Consider the following 21251-nt stretch of genomic DNA (forward strand, 5'->3'; position numbering starts at 1 on the left):
ACTTCCGGCGGCGGGCGGAAGCGGCGCCGGGCCGCGATGGAGGAGTGAGAGCGGCGGGCTGGGAATGGCCGTCCACGGCGCTATGGAGACGGTGCAGCTGAGGAACCCGCGGCGGTGAGGACGGGGCGGGGGAGCTGGGACGGGGCTGAGGTTGAGGGCGGCGGTCGGGGCTCCGGGCGGACGGGAGGCAGCGGGGGCCGGCGATCTCGTCCGGCGCTGTGCTCGGGCTGGGGGCGGCGGAAGCGGGACGGCACGGCATAGCACAGCATAGCGTGACACGGCACGGCGCGGCACAGCATAGCATGACACGGCACGGCACAGCGTAGCACGGCACGGTACGGGTGACGGTAGCGCTGCGGGAAGCGGCTGCCTCCTTCACTCGGCGTTTCGCCACTTCCTGACTCGCCGGCACGTTTCCTCCGCTGCAGGAAGCCATTGTGCGCCCAGCCTCTGCACGGCGATAAAAAGGGGAGAAAAGTGCATGTTTAGTGAGGAGCGCAGCGAGTCTGTGCGGAGCGGCGGTGTTTACTGGCAGTACAGTGGTCTGTTTTAGTGTATGTGTACCGTCTGTCCTTGTAACATTTTCCTTAGCGCCATAGAACGGCTTGGGTCGGATGGGACATCAGCGATCATCGCGTTCCAACCCCCCGCTGTGCTGCCCAGGGCCCGACCGGCCCGGCCTTGAACGGCCCCAGGGCTGGGGCATTGCCTCCCTCCCCCCAGTCTGGGCAGCTCGTTCCGGCGCCTGACATCTGAGCTAAACCTTCCCTCCTTTCATTTTAAACCATCCCCCCTTATCCTGTCGCTATTCACCCATGTAAAAGAGTTGTTTTCCCTTCTGTTTATGATCTCCTTTTGGCTGCATTGAGGTCTCCCTGCAGCTTTCTGTTCTCTGGGCAGAACCAGAGGCTCCTCCAACATGTCTTTATAGGATATGTAGTGCCTTTTATTTATAAAGATACAGCGCTCAGCTGCCGTAGGAAGTTTCTTGGTGAACAGCTGTCAGCATGGCAGTGTGAACTGAAACAAGTGTAGTTGGTTTCCGTGTTGTTTTGTGTGTGGGATCTCCATAAAGTTGTACTGGGGATTAGGTTGATAAGCGAGGGGTCGCAGTACAACTCCAGCTGGCTCTTCCTCTTTTGTGCAGTATCTGTCTAGGCACAGAACCAGTGGTTAAACTAATACCATTAAAGCTGTACAAGTGAGATTAGTGCAGTACTGCCTCCTTCCTCAAAGCAAGCATCTTACAGTATGTATGGAACGCATCAGACAAGGCTGCCTTCCCCTCTGCGTGTTCCCTTCTGCGTGCCCTTAGTGTAATGTACTTTCCAGACAGAACTGTGAACATTAGCAGTATGGTCAGTAGCTGCAAGAGGCTGCTGTGCTGTGTTAGGGTTTGGCCACCAGCATGCAGATCCCTTAGTGTGTTCTGCAAAGAAGGACTGTAGATGTGTGTCTGTGATCAAACCCTGTGCTCTGTAACTCTCGCTCCTCTTCTGATGTTAGATAACGCTAATGATGAAACGTCTTCTGATGATGGGAAATAAACTTATTTGATAAGCAACCTACTTTATACTGAGCCTTTTGTAATTTTAAATGGCATTTTTAAATCTTTCTGTTTCAACAGAGCCCAAACTGCCATAAAATTAAGTGAAATTTCTCTATTCTTATATACACAGGCAGCTGAAGAAGTTGGATGAAGACAGCTTAACCAAACAGCCTGAAGAAGTATTTGATGTATTGGAGAAGCTTGGAGAAGGGTATGTGCTATGTGACAATGTGCCTTAAGTACATTTATCAAAGAACAGATGTGTGTAACTAATATGCGCTCGATGGGCTTTGATTTTTCACTTTTGATGATCCTGTTACTGTAGAAGTATGTGGTAATGTAGCAGCTGCAGTGACTCGAGGCATTGCTGTTCATCCCAGTACCTCTGCAGGAGGTCTGTGTGATGGCAGGCAGCTTCTGTTTCCTAGGGCTACTTGTGTTGAGAGCACTAAATAGTATGTTTACCACTTTAAGCACTTCGTTTATAAAACAGAGTGGGAATTCTTCCTAGCTGCTGTAAGAAGATGGAAATAAAGTAAACAGTGTCTGATGAGTGAGCAAAGCTTTCTGACCTGAGCTGTGGTTTTTACCGTTGCTCAGTGGTACCGTGTGCCAGAGAAGGAGAGAACTGGCTTTATTGGATTCTTCCAAAGCTGTGGGCATGTAATGGTGGTTGGCTCCTTTCTGACCATCTCAGCATGCTGCTGGTTGTTACAGCATATTCAAGCTGTGGGTTGATTACGTAAATAAATTGAAAAATTCTCTTAGCAGGAGGGTGATTTGTTTTTTCCTCTCAAGTCTGCAATTGCAATTATCATGCTTTTTGTGTTTTAAAAATATTACTGTATTCACTATTTGTTTAATATTTTGTTCCGCAGTTCGTATGGCAGTGTGTTCAAAGCTATTCATAAAGAGACGGGTCAGGTGGTTGCAATCAAACAGGTTCCTGTGGAGTCTGACCTGCAAGAGATTATAAAGGAGATATCCATAATGCAGCAGTGTGACAGGTAAATGTGTACTGCAGAACCCATCGTCAGTATGCAAAGAAAGTATTGACTGTGATCTGGCATGTAGTCACATAAAAGCGATGATGTTGCCTTCAATGTTTTTTGAAAGGCTGGACTTGTACAGTCAAGTTACCCCGTATCAGCTGAGTCATGTTTGGGTAGTGTTAACCCAAGTGAAGGTAAGACAACAACAATTTAGCTTGCAATGTGAGAGCATTAAGCTGACTAAGTGAAATAACCTTGCACCTGCTGCCAGCACAGAGCAAAGCGTGTGAGCAGCTCCTGCAGTGCTCCTGATGCACCTTAACTTCTGGGCAGCAGTGATGAGGTTGTGTGTTAGACCAGTTCCCCTGTCCAATGGGGCAGTGAATTGCACACGAGCTTTGGGATATGAAAACGCTAGGAGAGAGATTGTTTTGGTTTATTGGGTTTTCAAGGGGCATGTGGATGAGAGCTGCTAATGCATGACTGCTCTTGCATGTGCGCAGTGTACGTGCTGTCATCTGCTTTAGGTGGCAGAATTGTACTTACAGTGCAGGTTGCAGTGCGTGACAAGCTGTCTGCTGATGTTAGCATGCTGAGAATAACTTATGGGCTGATGTTTGGCTCTTTGGTTGTCTGCACGTTTCTTATGGAAAAAGTCATTTTATGAGCTTAGCTGGGCAAGAGCAAGGGCTGCAGAAGGCCTCCTGTCAGTGACTGAAGAGTAAAACATACAAAAAATACAAAAATACACAAATACTGTGATTTGAGTCCAGCCTCAAGAAATGCTATTTTGAGGAAGTTTAGGCATAGGAAACCATTTAAAACAAATGACATTAGCAATATAAAACTATGTTCCTAGTCATTCACTCTATTGCTCTTCACTCTCACTATCATTAAGTGAAGATAATTGGTGGCAGCTAAGAGAATGAAACTTCTAACAGATTTAGTCTTGTGAAGTCGTACTGTGTGAATCAACAGAGCATAAGATTTTCTTCTCAAACATTAAAGAATACACTGGGGTGGGATTGGCTTCTCAGTGTTGCTCGTCTTGAACTTCTTCATTAGAAAGTATTTGGCAGACCTTAGGTTAAGTGCACTTCTGTTCTTTGGCTTTGTCCTCATTAAATCAGAAGGGTTCTCTCTCTTAGCCTTTTTGCTTTACCTTTCCCAAAGGATAAATGGTCGTTCTGACTGTGCTGTACTTTGTTGTTCACCCTCTGGGCAGTCCAGTAGTTGACTACAAGGGAAAGATTTAGGTTGTACTTAATTCCTAAAATAACTTGCATTTCTGGACTGAATAATAGAAATAAGAAGGTGAACATTCCTCATAATCACCACAGCGGTTATTTTCCAGCTTTTGACCTTATTTAATCTTTCTGTTTGGTTTCAGACACTCTGCAGCAGCTTTACCAGGATCTTGCCAAGGTCCGTTTTTCATTCCATTGATGCCCTGCCTACTTGATGGCCACAGTTCAGGGAGCAAAAGCAGACTGAAAGCTGATCTCTCCTTGTTTCTGCAGGATTTACTTTCAGACGTTTTAGCTCCCTGAACTGCTGTTGTGACAGGTCATGTGCACACCACTGCCAGGACAGGCTTGCAGGACTGTGGTTGCTCTCTGCAGACTCAGGCTGGTGCAAAACTCTTGGTCAGGGCTTCAGTGGCACTTCCATGTCTGAATTTTTAGAACCTGCTTAGGGAGGCTGCAGTATTGTTTGCCTTTGCTTATTCAGGTGTGCTGTTCTCCAGTATTTGACCCTTTGTTCTCATTTTGTCACGTTTCATAGCCCTCATGTGGTGAAATATTACGGCAGCTACTTTAAGAACACAGACCTGTGGATCGTCATGGAATACTGCGGCGCTGGATCCGTGTCTGATATTATTCGGTTACGAAATAAAACTGTACGTACTCTTTCTTCTGAATGCTATAAATGGGAAGCAGGAGTGGTGGCTCAGGAAGCTGAGCAGCACATTCAGTGCTTTTGGTGTAATTCTCATGAGGTGTTCAGTGTCTGAAACAACCACGGGCTGCCACTGCAATGTGGGTCCTTTGTTCCCCTGAAGATAAGAAGGCTGGTTATGTTGATCAAGTTTGGGTTGTTTGGCTGATGTAATGATCTTGCAAGGTTTTGGTGAGGTGTTTGGTTGGCATTCCTGAAAACCCAGGCAGGTTCTGAATGGCAGACTGCTTGGCCTTGCTTCTGGCTTTGCAGGGTAAGAGTTACTAGGTGTGGAAGGCTGTGGTGCAGATGTGCAGGTATGCTGGTCGAAAGCTAATTCTCATATGTAATGCTGAAGGTTGCTACCTAGAAGTATACGTATTCCTCTATTAGTCAGTATGGCAACCTTTGATAAAGGCAATTAAATAACAGTCTGTAAATCTCAGGGAGGTATAAACTGAAACACCACTGTGTTCCATCTCAGAAACCGAGAGGTTGACAGTAACACTTCTTTTTAGCTTACAGAGGAGGAAATTGCTACGATAGTACAATCAACACTGAAAGGGCTGGAGTACCTGCATTTTATGAGGAAAATACATAGAGATATCAAAGCTGGAAATATATTGCTAAATACAGAGGGACATGCTAAGCTTGCAGATTTTGGAGTGGCAGGACAACTCACAGTAAGTAAAACCAAGATGGTTGTGTACCCCTCTGGTCTTCTTTCTAATGTCACGTGCTTGTGGAGACTTTGAGACATTCAGAAGTGTTTTCAGCACTTTACATCAACATAATGAGACACTATGGCAGCAGCAGAGCTTCCTCTTTGGGAGCTGTTAGACCTAAGTAATGGTTTGTAATAACATTTGCTGTTTGCTTCAGTTGTGTCTAATGTCTGCAGCATATTTCAGTTTTTCTCTGCTGCTTTCCATATCTTTGTCTTGCTTAACCTGGTAATATATACATGTGCAGATGGAAGATAATTAAGATTGTAAATCGTTAATGAATATTTGTGGCTAATAACAGTTGCCATGGTCTGGATTTTTATCCTGCTCTTCTTCTCAGGATACCATGGCAAAACGGAACACAGTTATAGGGACCCCGTTTTGGATGGCTCCAGAAGTGATTCAAGAGATTGGATACAATTGCGTTGCAGACATCTGGTCACTGGGAATCACTGCAATAGAAATGGCTGAAGGCAAACCACCATATGCAGATATTCATCCTATGAGGGTGAGGACTGTGACTTTTTAAAATGTATTGCGATGCAAAATCTGTGATCTGCTATGACAGCTGGATGAGTGATGTATCAAGGTGCCCTCTTGTTTATAATTTAGAGAAAATGGTTTGCTTTCTGTCACTTTGTTGTACTGTTGATTAAATGTAAAATGGAGAAGGAAAATTGTGATCCTCATCTATCAAGGCACGGCTGAGTCTTCCAGTGTTGAGTGTGAAGAAATATATTTTATGCTGTGCATTATACAAAATGTTTTTTTTGTTTTCAAACCAGCACATATTTTTAAGACTTTAAAATGGCAGATTCACACCTCTTGGTGCAGCTAATGGCTCAGACAGACGTGTAAGCTCCTAGTCAGAAAAGTCTGATTTGTTGCTCTATCCTCCCTCTGCGCAGTTTAATATATAAAATATTGGTGGAGACTCTTCTGAAGCAGCAAACTTGAAACATGTATCATTCTTTAATGCCTGTGTATGTTTTTATGTATTTATGTGAGGAGATTTTAAACTTGGTTTGGAAACCTGGCATATTCTTCTGTTTTTAGGCAATTTTCATGATTCCTACCAATCCGCCTCCAACGTTTCGGAAACCAGAGCTCTGGTCAGATGCTTTCACAGACTTCGTGAAGCAGTGTCTTGTCAAGAGCCCTGAGCAGCGTGCTACTGCAACACAGCTTCTGCAGGTCTGCCTCGTCTTGGGAGAGTGTGAACTCTAGAGCAGGCTTGCTGTAGTGCAGGCAGTGCTGCGCCCCTTGGGCTGTTGTCATTTCTTGGGTTATCCTTCTCATTACAAATTTCACTCTCTAATAGCTGATCTAAAAACCTTGTACCCAACTTCAGCCTTTCAGTTCTTCCCTAAGATCTGATCTGATTTCATCTTCCTGTCTTTGTGGATGGTTTTTGTTTTTGTTTTGTTTTTGTTTCTTTTTTTTTTTTAATCCTTCAGCTTCTCACCAGCAATGCCAAGTACCTGTCTCTTAATTCACTAGAAAGCAACTAGGTGAACTTTAAGGTCTCCTCCAACCTAAGCCATTCTATGATTCTAAGTGAAAGTAACTGCTCAGAATGATGTATGCATTTGTAGTTGGTTGTTGACAGTTCAGTTGGTGAGGAGTAAGTGGGGCTTGTGGGCGGGGAATGAGCCCGGGTGTCACAGCAGTGGTGCCTTCAGAGTGTGATCTTGTCCGTGCAGACAGGTCTCCCTCCTGCGCCGTGCAGAAGGTTTTTTGTTTTGTTCTGTTTTTAGCAAAGGATTGAATTAAACATCAGTTTTGATTGGAAACGGGCCACATAACAGTGTTTTACTGTCAGGTGCTGGTTCAGGTGCAGTGCTTACTAACTTTAACATACTACACAGCACCCATTTGTTAAAAGTGCCAAAGGAGCATCAATTCTGCGCGATTTGATTAACGAAGCGATGGACATCAAACTGAAACGCCAGGAGGCACAACAGCGTGAGCTGGATCAAGAAGATGAAGAAAATTCAGTGAGTATTTCATAGCTGCAGCATACAGAGTTCAGACTCCTGGACCTTGCATAATGCCAAGCTGCTTTGGTCCTTATTTTTGTAATATTTTGTTTAACTGCTCAAAGGTTTTACGTAGCTCTAGAGTTTTGTACTTATGGCTGCTTAACTTGATATTTGAGCTCTGCTCTGCCTTTGTGTTTGAATGGAGCAGTCAGCAATTATGACTTTGTATTTAGCTCAAAGTGTAGCTAAGACCTGCCATTGGCTGTGAGTGTGTAGTAGCACATGCTAAAGACTCAGTACGGGTTTCTAATTGGATAATATTATTTATGCAGCAATGAGAATGTTTCACAGTAGAGTCAGATCTTCTATTGCTCTCAATACAAACGAATATCTGTGATGCACTATAAGTGTGTTATGTTGTTTCACTGTTGTTGTGCTTTAGAACACCCCTTATAGAAACTTTGTACTACACAAGAGCAACCGCCAGAAGTATGAGGTGAGGGCATGACAAGTGTGCAGGGGATTGCTGTGAATTTCTGTCCTGGGTGCCTTGTTCCAGTGATTACAGCATGTGAATATGGAAAGCATGTTGAAAGCTGTCTCGTGAGCCTCTGTTTGCTTCAACCTGAATAAATGACACAGGCAGCAAAAGGCACTGTGTGCCACAGACCTTTCCAGAGGTTGGACACGAGGAGTGTGTTGCACAATAAAAAAGATGTATGCTGTTAATTTGGTTTTCCAGCTTAGGACTGCATATTTATTCAGCGTGGAAGTAATTTTATTGGTTCTGTTGCCATGATGTTGACCTGAAGAGTATTGTCCCAACTGTCTCTCGTTTGTTTCTGGGGTGCAGAGAGATGGCGTCTCTGTGGAGGAGCTGAGTGGTCTCTCTCTGGGCCTGTTTGTTTTCCTGAAGCTTCTGTACTCTGTGTCTGCTAGCAGAAAAGTGTTCTCAAGTGCTTTCAAAGTGCTGTGGAAATTTCTGCAGTAGTTCTTTGTTAAATGATGTGTAGTGAAGGAATTTGCTACTTCCTCTCACCCACTCATCTCCACATAAAACGTACTTCTATTAGCTTCTTATGGAGTCTTTCCCTCCTCGTGCTGTTGGCTTTGAGGTTGGGAGATGCATTTATATCGACATGCTTAGCAGAGCAAAGAAAATGCATAGAACACCAGAATGTGAAAAGGTGTTCTTCCTTCTGCCAGTGACATGGAGATAGGTCTGCAAGCTGTAACGCTGTTTTCCCTCTATCAGTAATTCAGATCAGTAAGGCCATGTTTGCACATAGCTTAAAGAATTGTGAATTTAATTCTCAAACCAAAATATGAGCTTTATTTTTTTAAATATTTTCTAGATGAGATGTCCAGAAATTTGCTGGATTTAATAAGTACCACTGCTGTAAGCCTAGGAATTGATTTCTGTTGTTCAGCTGCACATTGCTGGTAAATTAAGTAGATCGTAGTCATTCTGACCTCACTCTTCACTACTACTAGAACTTGTTTCAGAAGTTTCTTTTCCTGCAGGTTCTGCCACTTGAATTTTGGCAGCAATAATTCAATTTCTGCAATACTGATACACCTTAATAAATGGTAGGGTAAGAAATAGTTTTCATCTGAAACAAAAAATGAGTAGGCTTTGATAGTTAGTTCCTTCTTGGTTCAGTTTTCTTCAATGCTTCTGAATTTTATAGAAATAAAACAATCTAAATGTTGAAAGCAGACTTCTAAAATGGAGGGTAATGGCTTTTCTTTGGTATGCCACACAAAATACAGACTGAGGACTATTGCAGTTCTGTAATTAATACCTCCTGGGTGAGCTGTATCACTTAAGACAGGGTTTTAGATCAGCTGTTACCACTGGCAGAGCAAATAGGAATATTGATGTCTGAATGAGTATTGCAGTCTGTCTAGGGCTGGCTCACCAGGTCAGCAAGGAGATGCTGGTTCAGTTGAGAAACTTCCAGTGATTGTTTCTGTTTTTATTTCACACTTTGGCAGTATGAAGAGCTTTCCTTACTCATTTGGAGATATCAGGGAGAGATCTAAGTGCATAAAACAAACTGCTGCTGGTTTCTGTCTGTGTCTGTCGAGATCTCTGAGTTAATAGGATTTTCCAGTGTCCTTGAATGCAGCCACTTTTCATTGGACCTCACCACCATCAGTAAAAATGTGCTGCTGGTATCTCTGTACAGGAGGAAGATGAAACTGATTCAGGTACCATGGTGAGGGCAAGTGGAGATGAAACTGGTACCATCAGAGTGGTCAACACAATGAGCGATGGAGCCAACACCATGATAGAACACGATGGCACCTTGGAATCCCAGTTGGGTACAATGGTCATAAACACCGAAGATGAAGAGGAGGAGGGCACCATGAAAAGTAAGAACGCATCTTTAACTTGAGCAGAATTACTGGTGAACTGACACAGTGAATGAAGGGCCGCACTTATAGCAACAGATAGCTTACACGTTTCAAAGGCAGCAGGACGTGCAGTGTGACGAGCCAGCATCTCTAGCATTTGCTCATTTTCTTAAAGTTACTTTTGTTAGCAGGGACACTTGAACAAACCGAGGCGAAATTTGTTCCACCTCAATAGAGAAAAGCTTGATGAGACTTATCACAAGGTGTAAGATTTAAAATGATGCCATGTTGATAGCTGATAGTCTGTGCAAGACCTCAGAGCATGATCTGGGGAAGAGTTGGAAGTGTTTATTTAAATGAAAAGCTGTTAAGGAGAATGAATCTCCTTGGCAAACTAGGAGTAGAAGGGAAAAAATCTTGTCAATTATGAATTCTCATAGAAATCTGTGCCCACATAGTTGGCAATCACCTCTGCCTTAGACTCTTGAGGTCACAGATGGGTCGGTTGGCCGGCATGGATGTTTGTTCAGGGACTGAGTGCTGACTGGGGGCTTGGTGGCTGTGGGACATGGCTATCATAGACAGGGCTTGTTCTTTAGACTCTTGCAGTGTTTCCAGAAGCTGCTTTGGCTGGCTGATTTTTAAACTTCAGCTATGATGGGAAGGGAAAAAAAATTCTCAGCAGAAGTTCAGAAAAATAATTTTCTTATGAAATTTTGCATTGAATCCTTTTTCTATGTGGGTGCACTCTAGGGTTTGTGAGGGGACACTGCTTTCTCCTAACAGATGAAGCTTCAGCACAACCTGCTTCAGGGTTTTTGCAGACTTTAGCAAACACCGTTTCAGTGCTTTAGAAATGGATTAGAAATGGATAAGAAATGGAGGTGTCAGCCCATGCAGCAGAGCCAGGGGAGTAATGCTGTTGGGTGTTTGTAGAGTGAGGTGACCAGCGGGAGGCAGGTGGATGCTGAGAGGACTTTAAAACTCAGTGAAAGAGAGCGGGACGCGTTAGCACCTCTATATCAAATGAAGTTACTATTTCTGCACAAATAGAAGCAGTCTGTGCTGTTCTGTTTCATGATTTACAATAGCAGAGGCATTATCTCCTGCGGTGATATCAAAGCTGTGTCAGCAAAGCAACGATGCTTCAGTTGATCTGTGTGCTTAATAGGTGCTTATTTTCTCATCTTCTTTTTAAGAATGCTCATAACTCAAAAGCTCTGGTGCTTTCTACAAGCTCGTGTGCAGAGCTTTGAGGAGACACTTTTGATAACCTTTCCTTTGCAAGGATTTAGAGTAGAATCAGGAGTATATTGCATATTAATATTGTTCAGCATCGAGCCTCGAGAGGGAGCTCCAGAACAAGCTCTAAGAGCGTAGCTCTGCAGCTAGGATTCGCAGCCAAGTGTGGAGCAGAAGTGCTTGAGCAGCTCAGCATCCCACAGGAGGCACTTGGGGGCCCAGGTCTGAGTGCTGTGTGACACTGGTACCACTGGTGCCACGGTGAGACGTTCTGCACAGCGACATCGTGACACCTGGCTTGCTCAGCATGCTGCTGCGGGTTGTGCTGCATTGCTGTAACTGACAGATGTGATGCTAATGAATATGATTGTACCAAACTGAAACTTAACTTTTCCTTAGCATGTTACTCTCTTTCTCCCTCGGTACCATACGCTGACATTCTTGCTTCTGCACACAGAGGTTCTGCAATGGTTTCTTAGGCACACTGCAGAGCAGTGTCTTTTAGCAGCTTGCAGATGTCTTTCACGTGAATTGCCTACAGCTCTGTGTTTCAGCCATCTCCATATTCATGTTTGCTTAACGTGCAGTTAAATTGATTTAACTGTAAAGCTCATCGGCCTGCTGCAGAACTCTCTGGAGCAAATTCTTTTTGTAATCCCAAACATAAAAGTAATAATGGTATTTGGAAGCAGCTGAATGTGAAGAAGCCTCATTGATTCATGTTTTTAAAGAAGTCAGTGTTTTACTTGGCAGCTTGTGTTATGACTCACAATGAAACCTGCTTTAAATCAATAAAGAAGTACAGACGTTTCTTGCGTGGCATTAGCAGGAGAGCTGAGCTTTCCTGGGCGGCTGCGAGCCACCTTCCTGACTGCGAGCTTCTGAGCTATGCATTTTGCTCTTCTGAGAACAAAAATCTATCTTTAGCAGCTTTGGCTTTTTTTTTTTTGATGTGAAAATATTTGAGATGTTGCAATACAATGCTTTAGACAGTGTTGTCTTAGAAATCTCTAGCAAACAAGTTCTGATGGCCTCCCAAGTGATTCTTGCTTGAATCAGCTCATGACACTTCAGGCTCAGAGGAAAAGCATCCTTATGTTGTAGCATTGTACATAATGCTGAGAAGTTCTTCTTGCTTTGAGTCGACTGAGCTGTGCTTCCATTTGCTTAAACTCTTTTCTTTGCTTGGCTTTTTTTTTCTGGACGCTCGACATAAACATTCAGGCAGCATTAAAAATGTCACCATGACATTCTCTTATGCATTTTCAAAGCACTCAAGTGATTGCATGAAACTGCAGATACTAAATTGTGCTGTGACACATTTTACTTACAAATCAATAGCTACCGGATTACTTATGGATTGCAGTTCAACTGTTCTGTGAAGACTTGAGCAGCAGCTGAAGGACTGCAGGCAAACAATGATTTGCAGTGAGCCATTTCCATTGTGTTTGGCAGTGCAATAAGTTTGAGCTATGGATATGCCTGCAATCATCTTTTTAATTATTCTGTGTGAGAATATATGGTGCTGGTAAACTCTGCAGCATGTTCTTTTACTCCACTGTTCCTTCATTATTTGCTGTAGGTCTTGAGTAGGTCTGTAGGCGTGAGTTTGTCTGTTCCATTGAAAGAGTGGAACATAATTTTATAATAAAGCAGATGAGCACACTGCCTTTTTGGACTGTAATGTGATTTGATCCGAGAGGAATAGGGTCTGGTTTGCCTAGTTCTTGAATCTGTCCTATTTTCATTGTTAAAGTACCTCTTGTTTAAGCACGAGGTAGCACTGCAGAATGAAGAACTGTCAGCAGAGATGTGAGTTGAACTGTTTGGTTTTGGGGTCGAGAGGAGTGAGGGACTGGGAGAGGATGGAGCTGTGGGTGTGGGGTTTGTTGTTAACGTGGCGCACGTGGTGATCATCTGGTGTGGAGATGGACCTGAAGCCCTAACAGCACTGGTAATACTACCCTGCTAATGACATGTGCAGGTGAATGTTCTGAATAGCAAGTGTTTAAAGTAAAATTGCTGGGCTCAGCCCTTAAAGTTAGGGGTGGTCTTGGTTTTGTTATGCTTTTACCATATTCACACTGCTAAGCTTGGTTGTGTCCTCTAAAAAATGTCTTCTTTTTGAGGGGAGATTGGATTTCATTAGCAAATTAAATGAGCTGAGATGCAAACTTGGCAATTTCCTATTAGAAAAATGATCCAGAAGAAGCTTGCTAGCCTTGGTGGATTTGCAGGGCGTGCAGTGGATGATGCTTAAACTGGAGAAGTGTTGCTGCCAAGGTTCTGGAAGCTTTCCAACCCTCAAATTAACCTGTAATTTGTCATATAAAGCGGTGACTGCTTTAGCAGTAACTTGAAATGAACGGGAAAATGAATACAGATAGCAAAGTGTTTGTGATTGTGTTAATATAATATTCAAATAAATATGAATGGAAAGCAGCTGAGATAGCAATAGGTGGATCCATGCCAGTAGTTGACTGAGGTGGTTTGGGTGCACGTTACCCAGACGGATAATGCAGGTATTGGAGAGAATAGCTTCGTGTTTTATTAGAGACACTGGATATGTTTTGCATCCATTTCCCCCTGCAGACATACTGGCTTCGTACTACTTAGCATTAGTAATGTCCAGTGGTTTTGTAGCTAAAATAAATGGGTCCGTTTAGGCCAAATTGGACCATAAAGCATTCTCCATGTTCTGCATTTAAATAGCACACTGTTTATAGAAACACCTCCACTGATTGAGTTCTCTCACTGTAAGAAGCATTACGCTGTCACTCTTGGGTTGTGGAGAATATAAATCTCTCCAGATAAGTCTTCCATACGTGCCTCTTTTTTTTTTTACTTTCATCTTAATAGCAGGCTTGCTGGCAGGCTTTACATTAAACAGCAGGCAGCCTCATTTGTTCAAGAACATTAAGTTGAGTGGACAAGAGGACAGTATTTCTGATCAATGGGAGGAGTTGTATATACTCTCATTTTTGAGGAATTTTATTTTTCCTTCACTTGTACTGGTAGACTGTTGGACTTGTGTATGGCCTTCGCTAGTAAAACAGTGGTTGTGTTCAGACTGAAGCATCAAGAAGTTACCTCTGGGATCAGAGCTGGATGCTCATCCATCTTCAATTGCTGTGTGTGACAGAGCTCTAAGATGAATCTGATGATCTGTTCGTATTTTCAGACACACTGAAGCTGGAGAGAGAGATGCATGTGTGCAGCACAGCTGTTCTTGCTGTTCGTAGCTTATTAAGCACTCCTGCATTGATGATGGCAGGGGTCTGAAAGCAGAAGAGATGTTTTGTTTGATGAAGATGGAAATAATGACTAAGTATTGAATGGCATATAGAAGGTAATACATTTCAGGAGACTCAACCACAAGGCAGGGTGGTAGTGCACCACTCAAGTACATCTGTCTCTTATGCCCAGGTACATTTGCACATACATACAGGCAAAAGGTGACCTACCTTTCTCTTCCAACAATAAATTTGCTTCCTGCTGGGTCAGAATAAAGCATGGGGAAAGCTTTCCTCCCGAGCAGGAAGCAATCCCTCTGTAAATTACTGTGTTTCTTAATTGCAGGAGTTGAAGAACAAATGCTTTTTACCTGCAGCCTTTGAAGCTTTGGGGAAAAAGTGTTCATTGCTATGTTGTTCTGTGCTCTCTCTAGATAAGCACGAGTTCCTAGGTTATGAACCAAAGTGGTGGTAGCAAATGCTTCCTGGTTATGTGCCATGTGGGGAGCCTGAGCTGCTGCTCGTGGCCCTGGCACTAACACTGTTTCTTACTAAAGTTCATCAGAACTTGACCCAGGTGGCGTGGGATATGAAACGTGCACCTTTTGCACCTTCACAGCTCACTGCTGGTGTGATGTAACGTAGCTGGTGGACTAAATTAGCAATTCAAGCATATGAGATTTAAAGATACAGGTGTTCACTGGAAATCTGTGGAGGAGGAGAAAGGAAGCTATAAATTTGTAGTATTTTTGGATTTTTTTATGTAACAGAAATTTTAGGTATCCAAGAGGAGGCAGTCTGGTCTTGAAACCCTCACGGTAATGAAAACCTTTTCTCCTCTTTCAGCAAGAGTCCTCAATTCTGTACACCACAGATCAGAATGAGTGTGGGGTGCTCTTTTCCTTAGATGTCTCCGCCTTACATTCATTAAAAGGGATGATTTAGGATAGCCAGCATTGATACTGATGGTCATTCAGGAGCTTCCCCGTAATCACAGGGCCTGTCAGACACGTTCTGCTTTGATTTAGTTTGAGAGGGGCCATAATTATGGGAGGACTCATCCTCATAAGCTTTGACATGTATCAAGTGTTACGCGGTCTGCTTTTAATGTGAGGAGATTTCAGCTCGTATTGCCACGGGTTGAATTCATTAATGATGGAGCACTTTTTGCTCTGGTTGAATAAATTGGCATCTCTCTGCTGTGCTGTATGAAATGACTCAGTCCTATTCATACTGTACAAATTATGCTGTCCAGCTGCTAAAGTTCATCTGTGATCTTGAAGAAGTAGCCTGAAGCAAATAAAACTACAGTTCCATTGGAAATGTTAATATTAATGAAGTGTTGCTTGCACATAATGATCAGGCACTGTCTTGTGCATCTTAGATATGTGAGCAATTTGTGTCAAAGTTACATAATTCAAAACAAAGCAGGCAGAGAGTGCTAAGACTACAGGGAACTAAGGCTATGAAATGAGAGGTCAGTGAAGATCTGTGCTTATTTTAACCACATAAATGGAGGTTGAAAACGGACGTGAGAACTATTTAAATTAAAGGAAAAAAAGAGGACAGTGGTAAGGAGAGAAGGTGAGCACTATAGAGAATAATATTTTGACTGCCTGAGAGTTGAGACTTGCTCTGGAACACGTGCATGTGCACAAGTGACCAGTAAAATTTAGACTGAAGGTGAGAGGGCTTACAGCTCTAGCAGAACTGCAGGTTTGTTGACAGCAAGGACAAACCAAAGCAATTGCCTTACAGTACGTCTCGATCCCTCAGTGAAGGGGTCTGTGTAGTTGTGTACATGACAGCAGTTTCTCCCAGGGGACTCTGTGGCCTTAAGTATGACAAAAGACAGCTGTAGTTTTGTTTTCTTTAGCGTTAACAAGAGCTGTGCTCTCTGTGGCTGTGCAGAGCTCGGTTCTGAGCTCGTGCTCCCAGGACTCATAGAATCATAGAATATCCTCAGCTCCAAAGAACCCGTAAGGGTCATTGAGTCCAACTCCGAGATGACTTGTCAGCCTGTGGGAGCTTGCTAACATCATGTAAAGAAAGAAGAAACCCATGTTCTCTCAAATTCAAGAGTATAATTTGTTATACGAAAGAATGTAATTCGTTCTTTGCAGTTGAAGAATTACAAATTGTTTTATTGTAAAAGCATCTTCCTGAGCTTTTTTCAAGGAGTTGGTTGTACTTTCCTTAGTGTCAGTGAGTTGGTTTAAAACGTTTGATCTCATTGCTCCTGACATCCTGTTAAAACAGAGGTATCTTCCAAAGCTGACAACAGTTGTCTTGTTTCAGTTGTCTAAAGATTGCAGCTTCCTGGAATCTTGACAAATACATGTTCATGTACCAAGTATCTGATTTTAGTTTGATATTGCTAATGTAGTAATTCATCACTTCATGGTTGTTGATTTAAATTACCTTCCTTATAGATGAATGTTCCCCTTATGAAACTGTTAGGAGTGTTGGTTCTTAAAATCTAGCTCGATCCAACAGTAGTTCAAACCATATTTGTGGTGGGATCTCCTGGCTGCTCCCAGTCACTGGGCTGCTTCCATTTCTATGAGAGAAGGGATAAATCTCTCACTGTGGCTTCAAGAATAGGTATTTTAATTAATGCATATTAACCTAAGTGCCTTGAGTAAAGAGTGAATATGTTCCTGAGGTTATGGTTCTGTCTCGTGATAGGCTGTTTGATTCTGGAATTTACTCCAGCTGGTGATAGGTATCTCTGTAAAGAGTAACAAAACGAGGATTCTTCTACTGTCAAATTGAGTAGAGAAGAAATCTTACAGAAAAGCAGAAATTATAGTTTCACTGCAAGTTTCATTCACAGCAAGCTCCTTCAGTCAGATAGAAAGACTTATAAATCTACTTTCCTTTTGAAGGTTTCCTTTGAAGCTCATGAGTTTCTGATATTTTTCAATTGTGAGAGCTAATTTGACAAAATCAATGAAATGAGTACTTTCATTTCTGGGGCTGGATGATACCGAACGATCTGGTTGCACTGGCACTCCTTGCTCCCGGAGGACACGCTAGATCTTGTGCTGGTTTAATTGGCTGTGCTATTTCTTCTTTATCATTTCACATTCCCTGCAGCACCGTATGGAAGCACCAGTGCCTCCTTTGTCCGCTCTTGCTCAGTGTGAGAGGTCTGTGTGCTGCACTCAACCTTTGTCATCTTTTGGCTTATCTGGGCTGATGTTTTTCTGGTATTATCTAAATACGAGTTGATACCAGGTAACACTGGTGCAAGGAAGGCTTTATGGTATGTGTAAGGCTTGTGTCCTTTACTGTAGGGCCGATCTCAGCGTGGCTGTATGAGTGCCGGGTGCTCTGTGTGCCCAGCCCAAACCTGCAGTTCTGCAGTCGGCTGGACTGTTTCCAGCAGAGCTGTGGTGTTCCATTTGTGTAATTAATACAGCTCCTAAAAGATGACTGCACATCTTGATGGCAGGCTGCTAATGGCTCCAGAGAGCTCTCGCAGCACAACCTTATACGCTACTCCTCAGCTTTCGAAATAAATGCCCAGAGAAGCCTTTCTTGTCACTGCAGGATGACCTTCTAATAAAAGGTGCTTTTCTGCCACAGCTGTGATCTCACTTTCTGTCAATTATTTGTATTTTAGTCTAACCTTACAAACATGGAAACTGAAATGCTTTTTGGCACAGACGTGCTTAGTGCAATGTCATCTTGGCAGCAGCTGATCCTGCAAATAGCGGCAATGGAGTTTTGTCTTCAGCTCATCTTTGAAAAGATGGCACTGCTTGGATGGCAGGAAGGCATCTCCGGCTCCTGCAGGGCTTTAGGAGGCCTCACTGGGCTTCTCCTGCCTGGTCTGGGCTGAGCAAACTCACAGCTGTTCCCCTCCATCCCAACTTCCAGCCCGTTGTTGCTGCACCCTTCTGCTGTGTCCCCTTGGTTGCTTGCACTGATGAGGCCAAAAACCTGTGGTCTTCTCAGGATTATAAACTGCCACTGCTGCTTTGTTTTCTTCCTTCTTTGCCTGTTTCATATCAGTGCGAAAGCAGAAGTTTTAGTAAATAAAACTTATTTTCAGATGCGCCTTGCAATAATTCATGGAATCATTAGGGATGGAAAAGACCTCTAAGATCACCAAGTGCAACCCCAACCCGTGCCACATCTCCGTGGCTCTGAGCACCTCCAGGGATGCTGACCCTCCCACTCCATGGGCAGCCTGACCCATCACCTCTCTTTCTGAGAAGAAATCTTTCCTGATATCCATGCTGAACCTCCCCTGATGCAACTTGAGTCCATCACCTCTTGTCCCATCCTGACACAAATATTGCAGCTATGGGTAAAACATGAACATGGGGAACCGAGAGTGATTAAGTCACACAGTTATTCTCTGGTATGAAACAACAGTTGTAAAGAAACTGTCTAATCCAAAGTCACTTGTGTGGGGCATTTGCTTTCAGATTCTCCTGTGTGCTAACAGTTGTTTTGTAAGTGTGCAGTGCAGGCTTAATGTAGATGGCTTTTTCATCTAGGAAACCCAAATTAAATTTGAGACCTAAGCTGGCACTTGGTAAGCTGTGTATGGATTAGCCTGGGTCATTAGGAATTCATTTATTTTGATAAGCTTTGTCAGTGCTAAACACTGCCACGATTGGCTGTAGCATTGACTAACCTCTGCTTTATGCTGGCTGGGCTGCCGGGATGCAAGTGGTGTATGTACTTAGCTCTAAATAAATGTTTTATCACTTAGCTGTAATTGGATTGCTATTGTATTTCAGTAATTATTCCCAATAGCAAATCTGTTCTCTCCTTCGCAGACATTTCGTGACTGACCTTCACGCAGTCTCTGTCTTAAGACGTCTTTCTTGATCTAGTCCTGCACAAGTTATTTTTTGTTGGGGGTGGATTTTCTGTTTTTGTTTTTAAAGGGGAATTAATGCTAGGATAGGTGAGATGTGTTCCCTTTAGCATGTCTGCAGACAAATAACTTGCTATGTATTCAATGGCTGAACAAAGAATTGGTACGCTTGTCTGAGGCTCAGACGTCTTGCCAGGGGAGTTCTGGATCACTGAATGGCAATTTTATGCTCAGGAGTGATATTCTGTGATTAAATCTTAATGGATTTCCGGAGGAGGTAATTTTTTTTTTTTGAGAGGAAAGCAGTGCTGAGTTGCTTGCAGCCTGGCACCTCTTTTGTGACAGTCCTGTCTGCACACCCTGGTGTGCTGTGTGCAGACCCAGCGAGCCGTTCCAAGGACGGCTCTGTTTTCTCTGTGTACTTCTGGGACTCTGAAGAGCTGGTTGGGTGCCTGCCAGGCAGATGGGTTTACTTCAACTGAATGGCATCTGGCAGTGAACCTGTTCTCACAGTCTGGAGTTGTGCACGTGCTCGGCAGTTCTGCTGCCTGCTTCTGTTAACTCTGGTCCTCAGACCCCCAGTCCTGCTTTCTGAAAGTCACGGTTTCTGCATTGGCTAAAAATAAGTTTTAAATAGGTGGACCTATTCTCCTAAGAACAACATTTTACTGCAACAAAAACACTTGCTATTGTCACACCTCACACGCTCACGGGTTTTTATGAGGCGTTTTATTGTGAAGAGGAGCATAATGGCATTAAGTTCTGAGTAGTTTTAACTGCATGTTTGGTGCTGGAGGCATGTTGCTTGATGGCTTGCTAGGCTCATTTGATGTAATGGTGTACTGAGGCGATAGGAATAGGGGTTCAGATTGTATGAAGGCTGGAGGAAGTGGGAGAAGTGCTCGTATCCATGATCTGATCAACTGTATGACATCCCTGGTTACCCAGTGGGACTACAATTGTGCAGGTTCATTGCTCTTAATGGTCAGCAGTCTTCTTCCTTTTGTTGCTTCTGCTTGTTCTAAAGGATGATTTAGAAAGGCTAGAGCAAAGTGAACCTCGTTCTGGGACGTTGTGCTCATGGCTGTCTGCTGTGCTGCCCTGTGGGTGAATGCATTTCCCTGTTACGGTGCTTGGGAGGCTGCTCTTCCAAAAAAATGTATTCAGGCATTTACTGAGACTGTTCTGTTTCCCTTTGTTTCCTTACCTATTTGTTACTGACCCAAGTTTCTTGAATGTGGTCTGAACTTGGACAGTTAATTTATATGCATGGCTTGTTCAAATAATCCAGTAAGTGCAGGGGAATTAACTTTAAAAAAACAAAAGCAAAACCAACGAAGCAGGACAGTTAACTTGATACTGACTGTATCTAAAAAGAAACCTACTTATCAAATTAACGAATACTTTCTACCCAAGAAATCTAGAACTTAACTTCTCCTACCCAAGACATACTGGGACCTGTTTGTGAGGCAGATGTGGCAAGGCTTGCTTTTGTACTGCTCCATTCATAGATATAAATGTGGGTTGGTTCTTGGAAAATAATGCTGTTCAGTTTTGGCATGTGAGTATTTGCAGCCTGCAGCCTGGCTGGGATGTTGAACTGCAGCAGTAGGTGGCAGCTTCCTTGCAGCATTCAGTGTGCAGAGCTTGGTTACCTGGTGGCATGGTTTGAGGGACAGATTGCAGCTGTAGGGCCCAAAGTTCCAGCGCTGTCATCACGTGTGTGGTGGACCTTGAGCTTCCCTTCTGCATTTCTGGATGGTTCAGAATAGCTTTCTATCTGAACAGCTGCTGAAAAATAGTACTTCAGCAGCACTGTGTGATTTAGTGTGTGCTAAAAAAATGAACTCGCTTTTGGGTGCCATACAAGGCAGCATAACTGAAAGTATATTTTTAAAACTACTGTGCTTTTTTTTGCTATTTCCAGGGAGGGATGAAACAATGCAGCCAGCCAGACCATCATTCCTGGAATATTTTGAGCAGAAAGCAAAGGAGAATCAAGTCAATAGCTTTGGGAAGAATGTATCTGGCCAGACAAAAAACTCATCTGATTGGAAAGTACCACAGGATGGAGACTACGAGTTTGTAAGTCTATACTATGAAATTCAATCAATGTGACAATCTTTAAGAATTTTAGTGAGAGCTTCTGTGATGTTACTTCTTGTTTTGACAGACTAATGGGAAACCTGAGCAGTTTGTAATTGCCAGTGCATTTGGGTGGGTCATTTTGAAAAATTCATTTTCTATAGGTATTTCTCAGTTATCGTAATCAGCCATTATCTGTTTACTTTTCTTGCTAAAGAACAAACAGGAAAAAGAAAAGCCTGAAGACATTAAGGTAGAAACTTTGATGCCTTCATTCCTCTTCATTTAAAATAAAGTAGAAAAATAG

General features: G+C 43.1%; 1 protein-coding gene across 3 annotated transcripts in view; it reads left to right on the forward strand.

The window, feature by feature from the left end:
• The first annotated feature begins 1 nt into the window (after position 1).
• Positions 2-21251, forward strand: part of STK4 (serine/threonine kinase 4) — a 38794-nt gene continuing 17544 nt past the window's right edge. Inside the window, exons 1-12 of one of the 3 annotated variants that reach the window (XM_052684139.1) lie at positions 2-114; positions 1680-1760; positions 2428-2556; positions 2666-2735; positions 4327-4441; positions 4998-5162; positions 5545-5712; positions 6261-6398; positions 7073-7201; positions 7629-7682; positions 9379-9565; positions 20787-20944. In XM_052684139.1, the coding sequence (XP_052540099.1) occupies positions 4385-4441; positions 4998-5162; positions 5545-5712; positions 6261-6398; positions 7073-7201; positions 7629-7682; positions 9379-9565; positions 20787-20944 (1056 nt within the window). In that variant the 5' untranslated portion in view covers positions 2-114; positions 1680-1760; positions 2428-2556; positions 2666-2735; positions 4327-4384. The remainder of the gene's footprint in view (positions 115-1679; positions 1761-2427; positions 2557-2665; positions 2736-4326; positions 4442-4997; positions 5163-5544; positions 5713-6260; positions 6399-7072; positions 7202-7628; positions 7683-9378; positions 9566-20786; positions 20945-21251) is intronic. The other 2 variants (XM_052684136.1, XM_052684138.1) reach the window with 2 other exon arrangements.

Source organism: Tympanuchus pallidicinctus, unplaced genomic scaffold (genome assembly GCF_026119805.1).
Source record: "Tympanuchus pallidicinctus isolate F22 unplaced genomic scaffold, pur_lepc_1.0 scaffold20, whole genome shotgun sequence".
In the NCBI taxonomy this organism is placed as follows: Eukaryota; Metazoa; Chordata; class Aves; order Galliformes; family Phasianidae; genus Tympanuchus; species Tympanuchus pallidicinctus.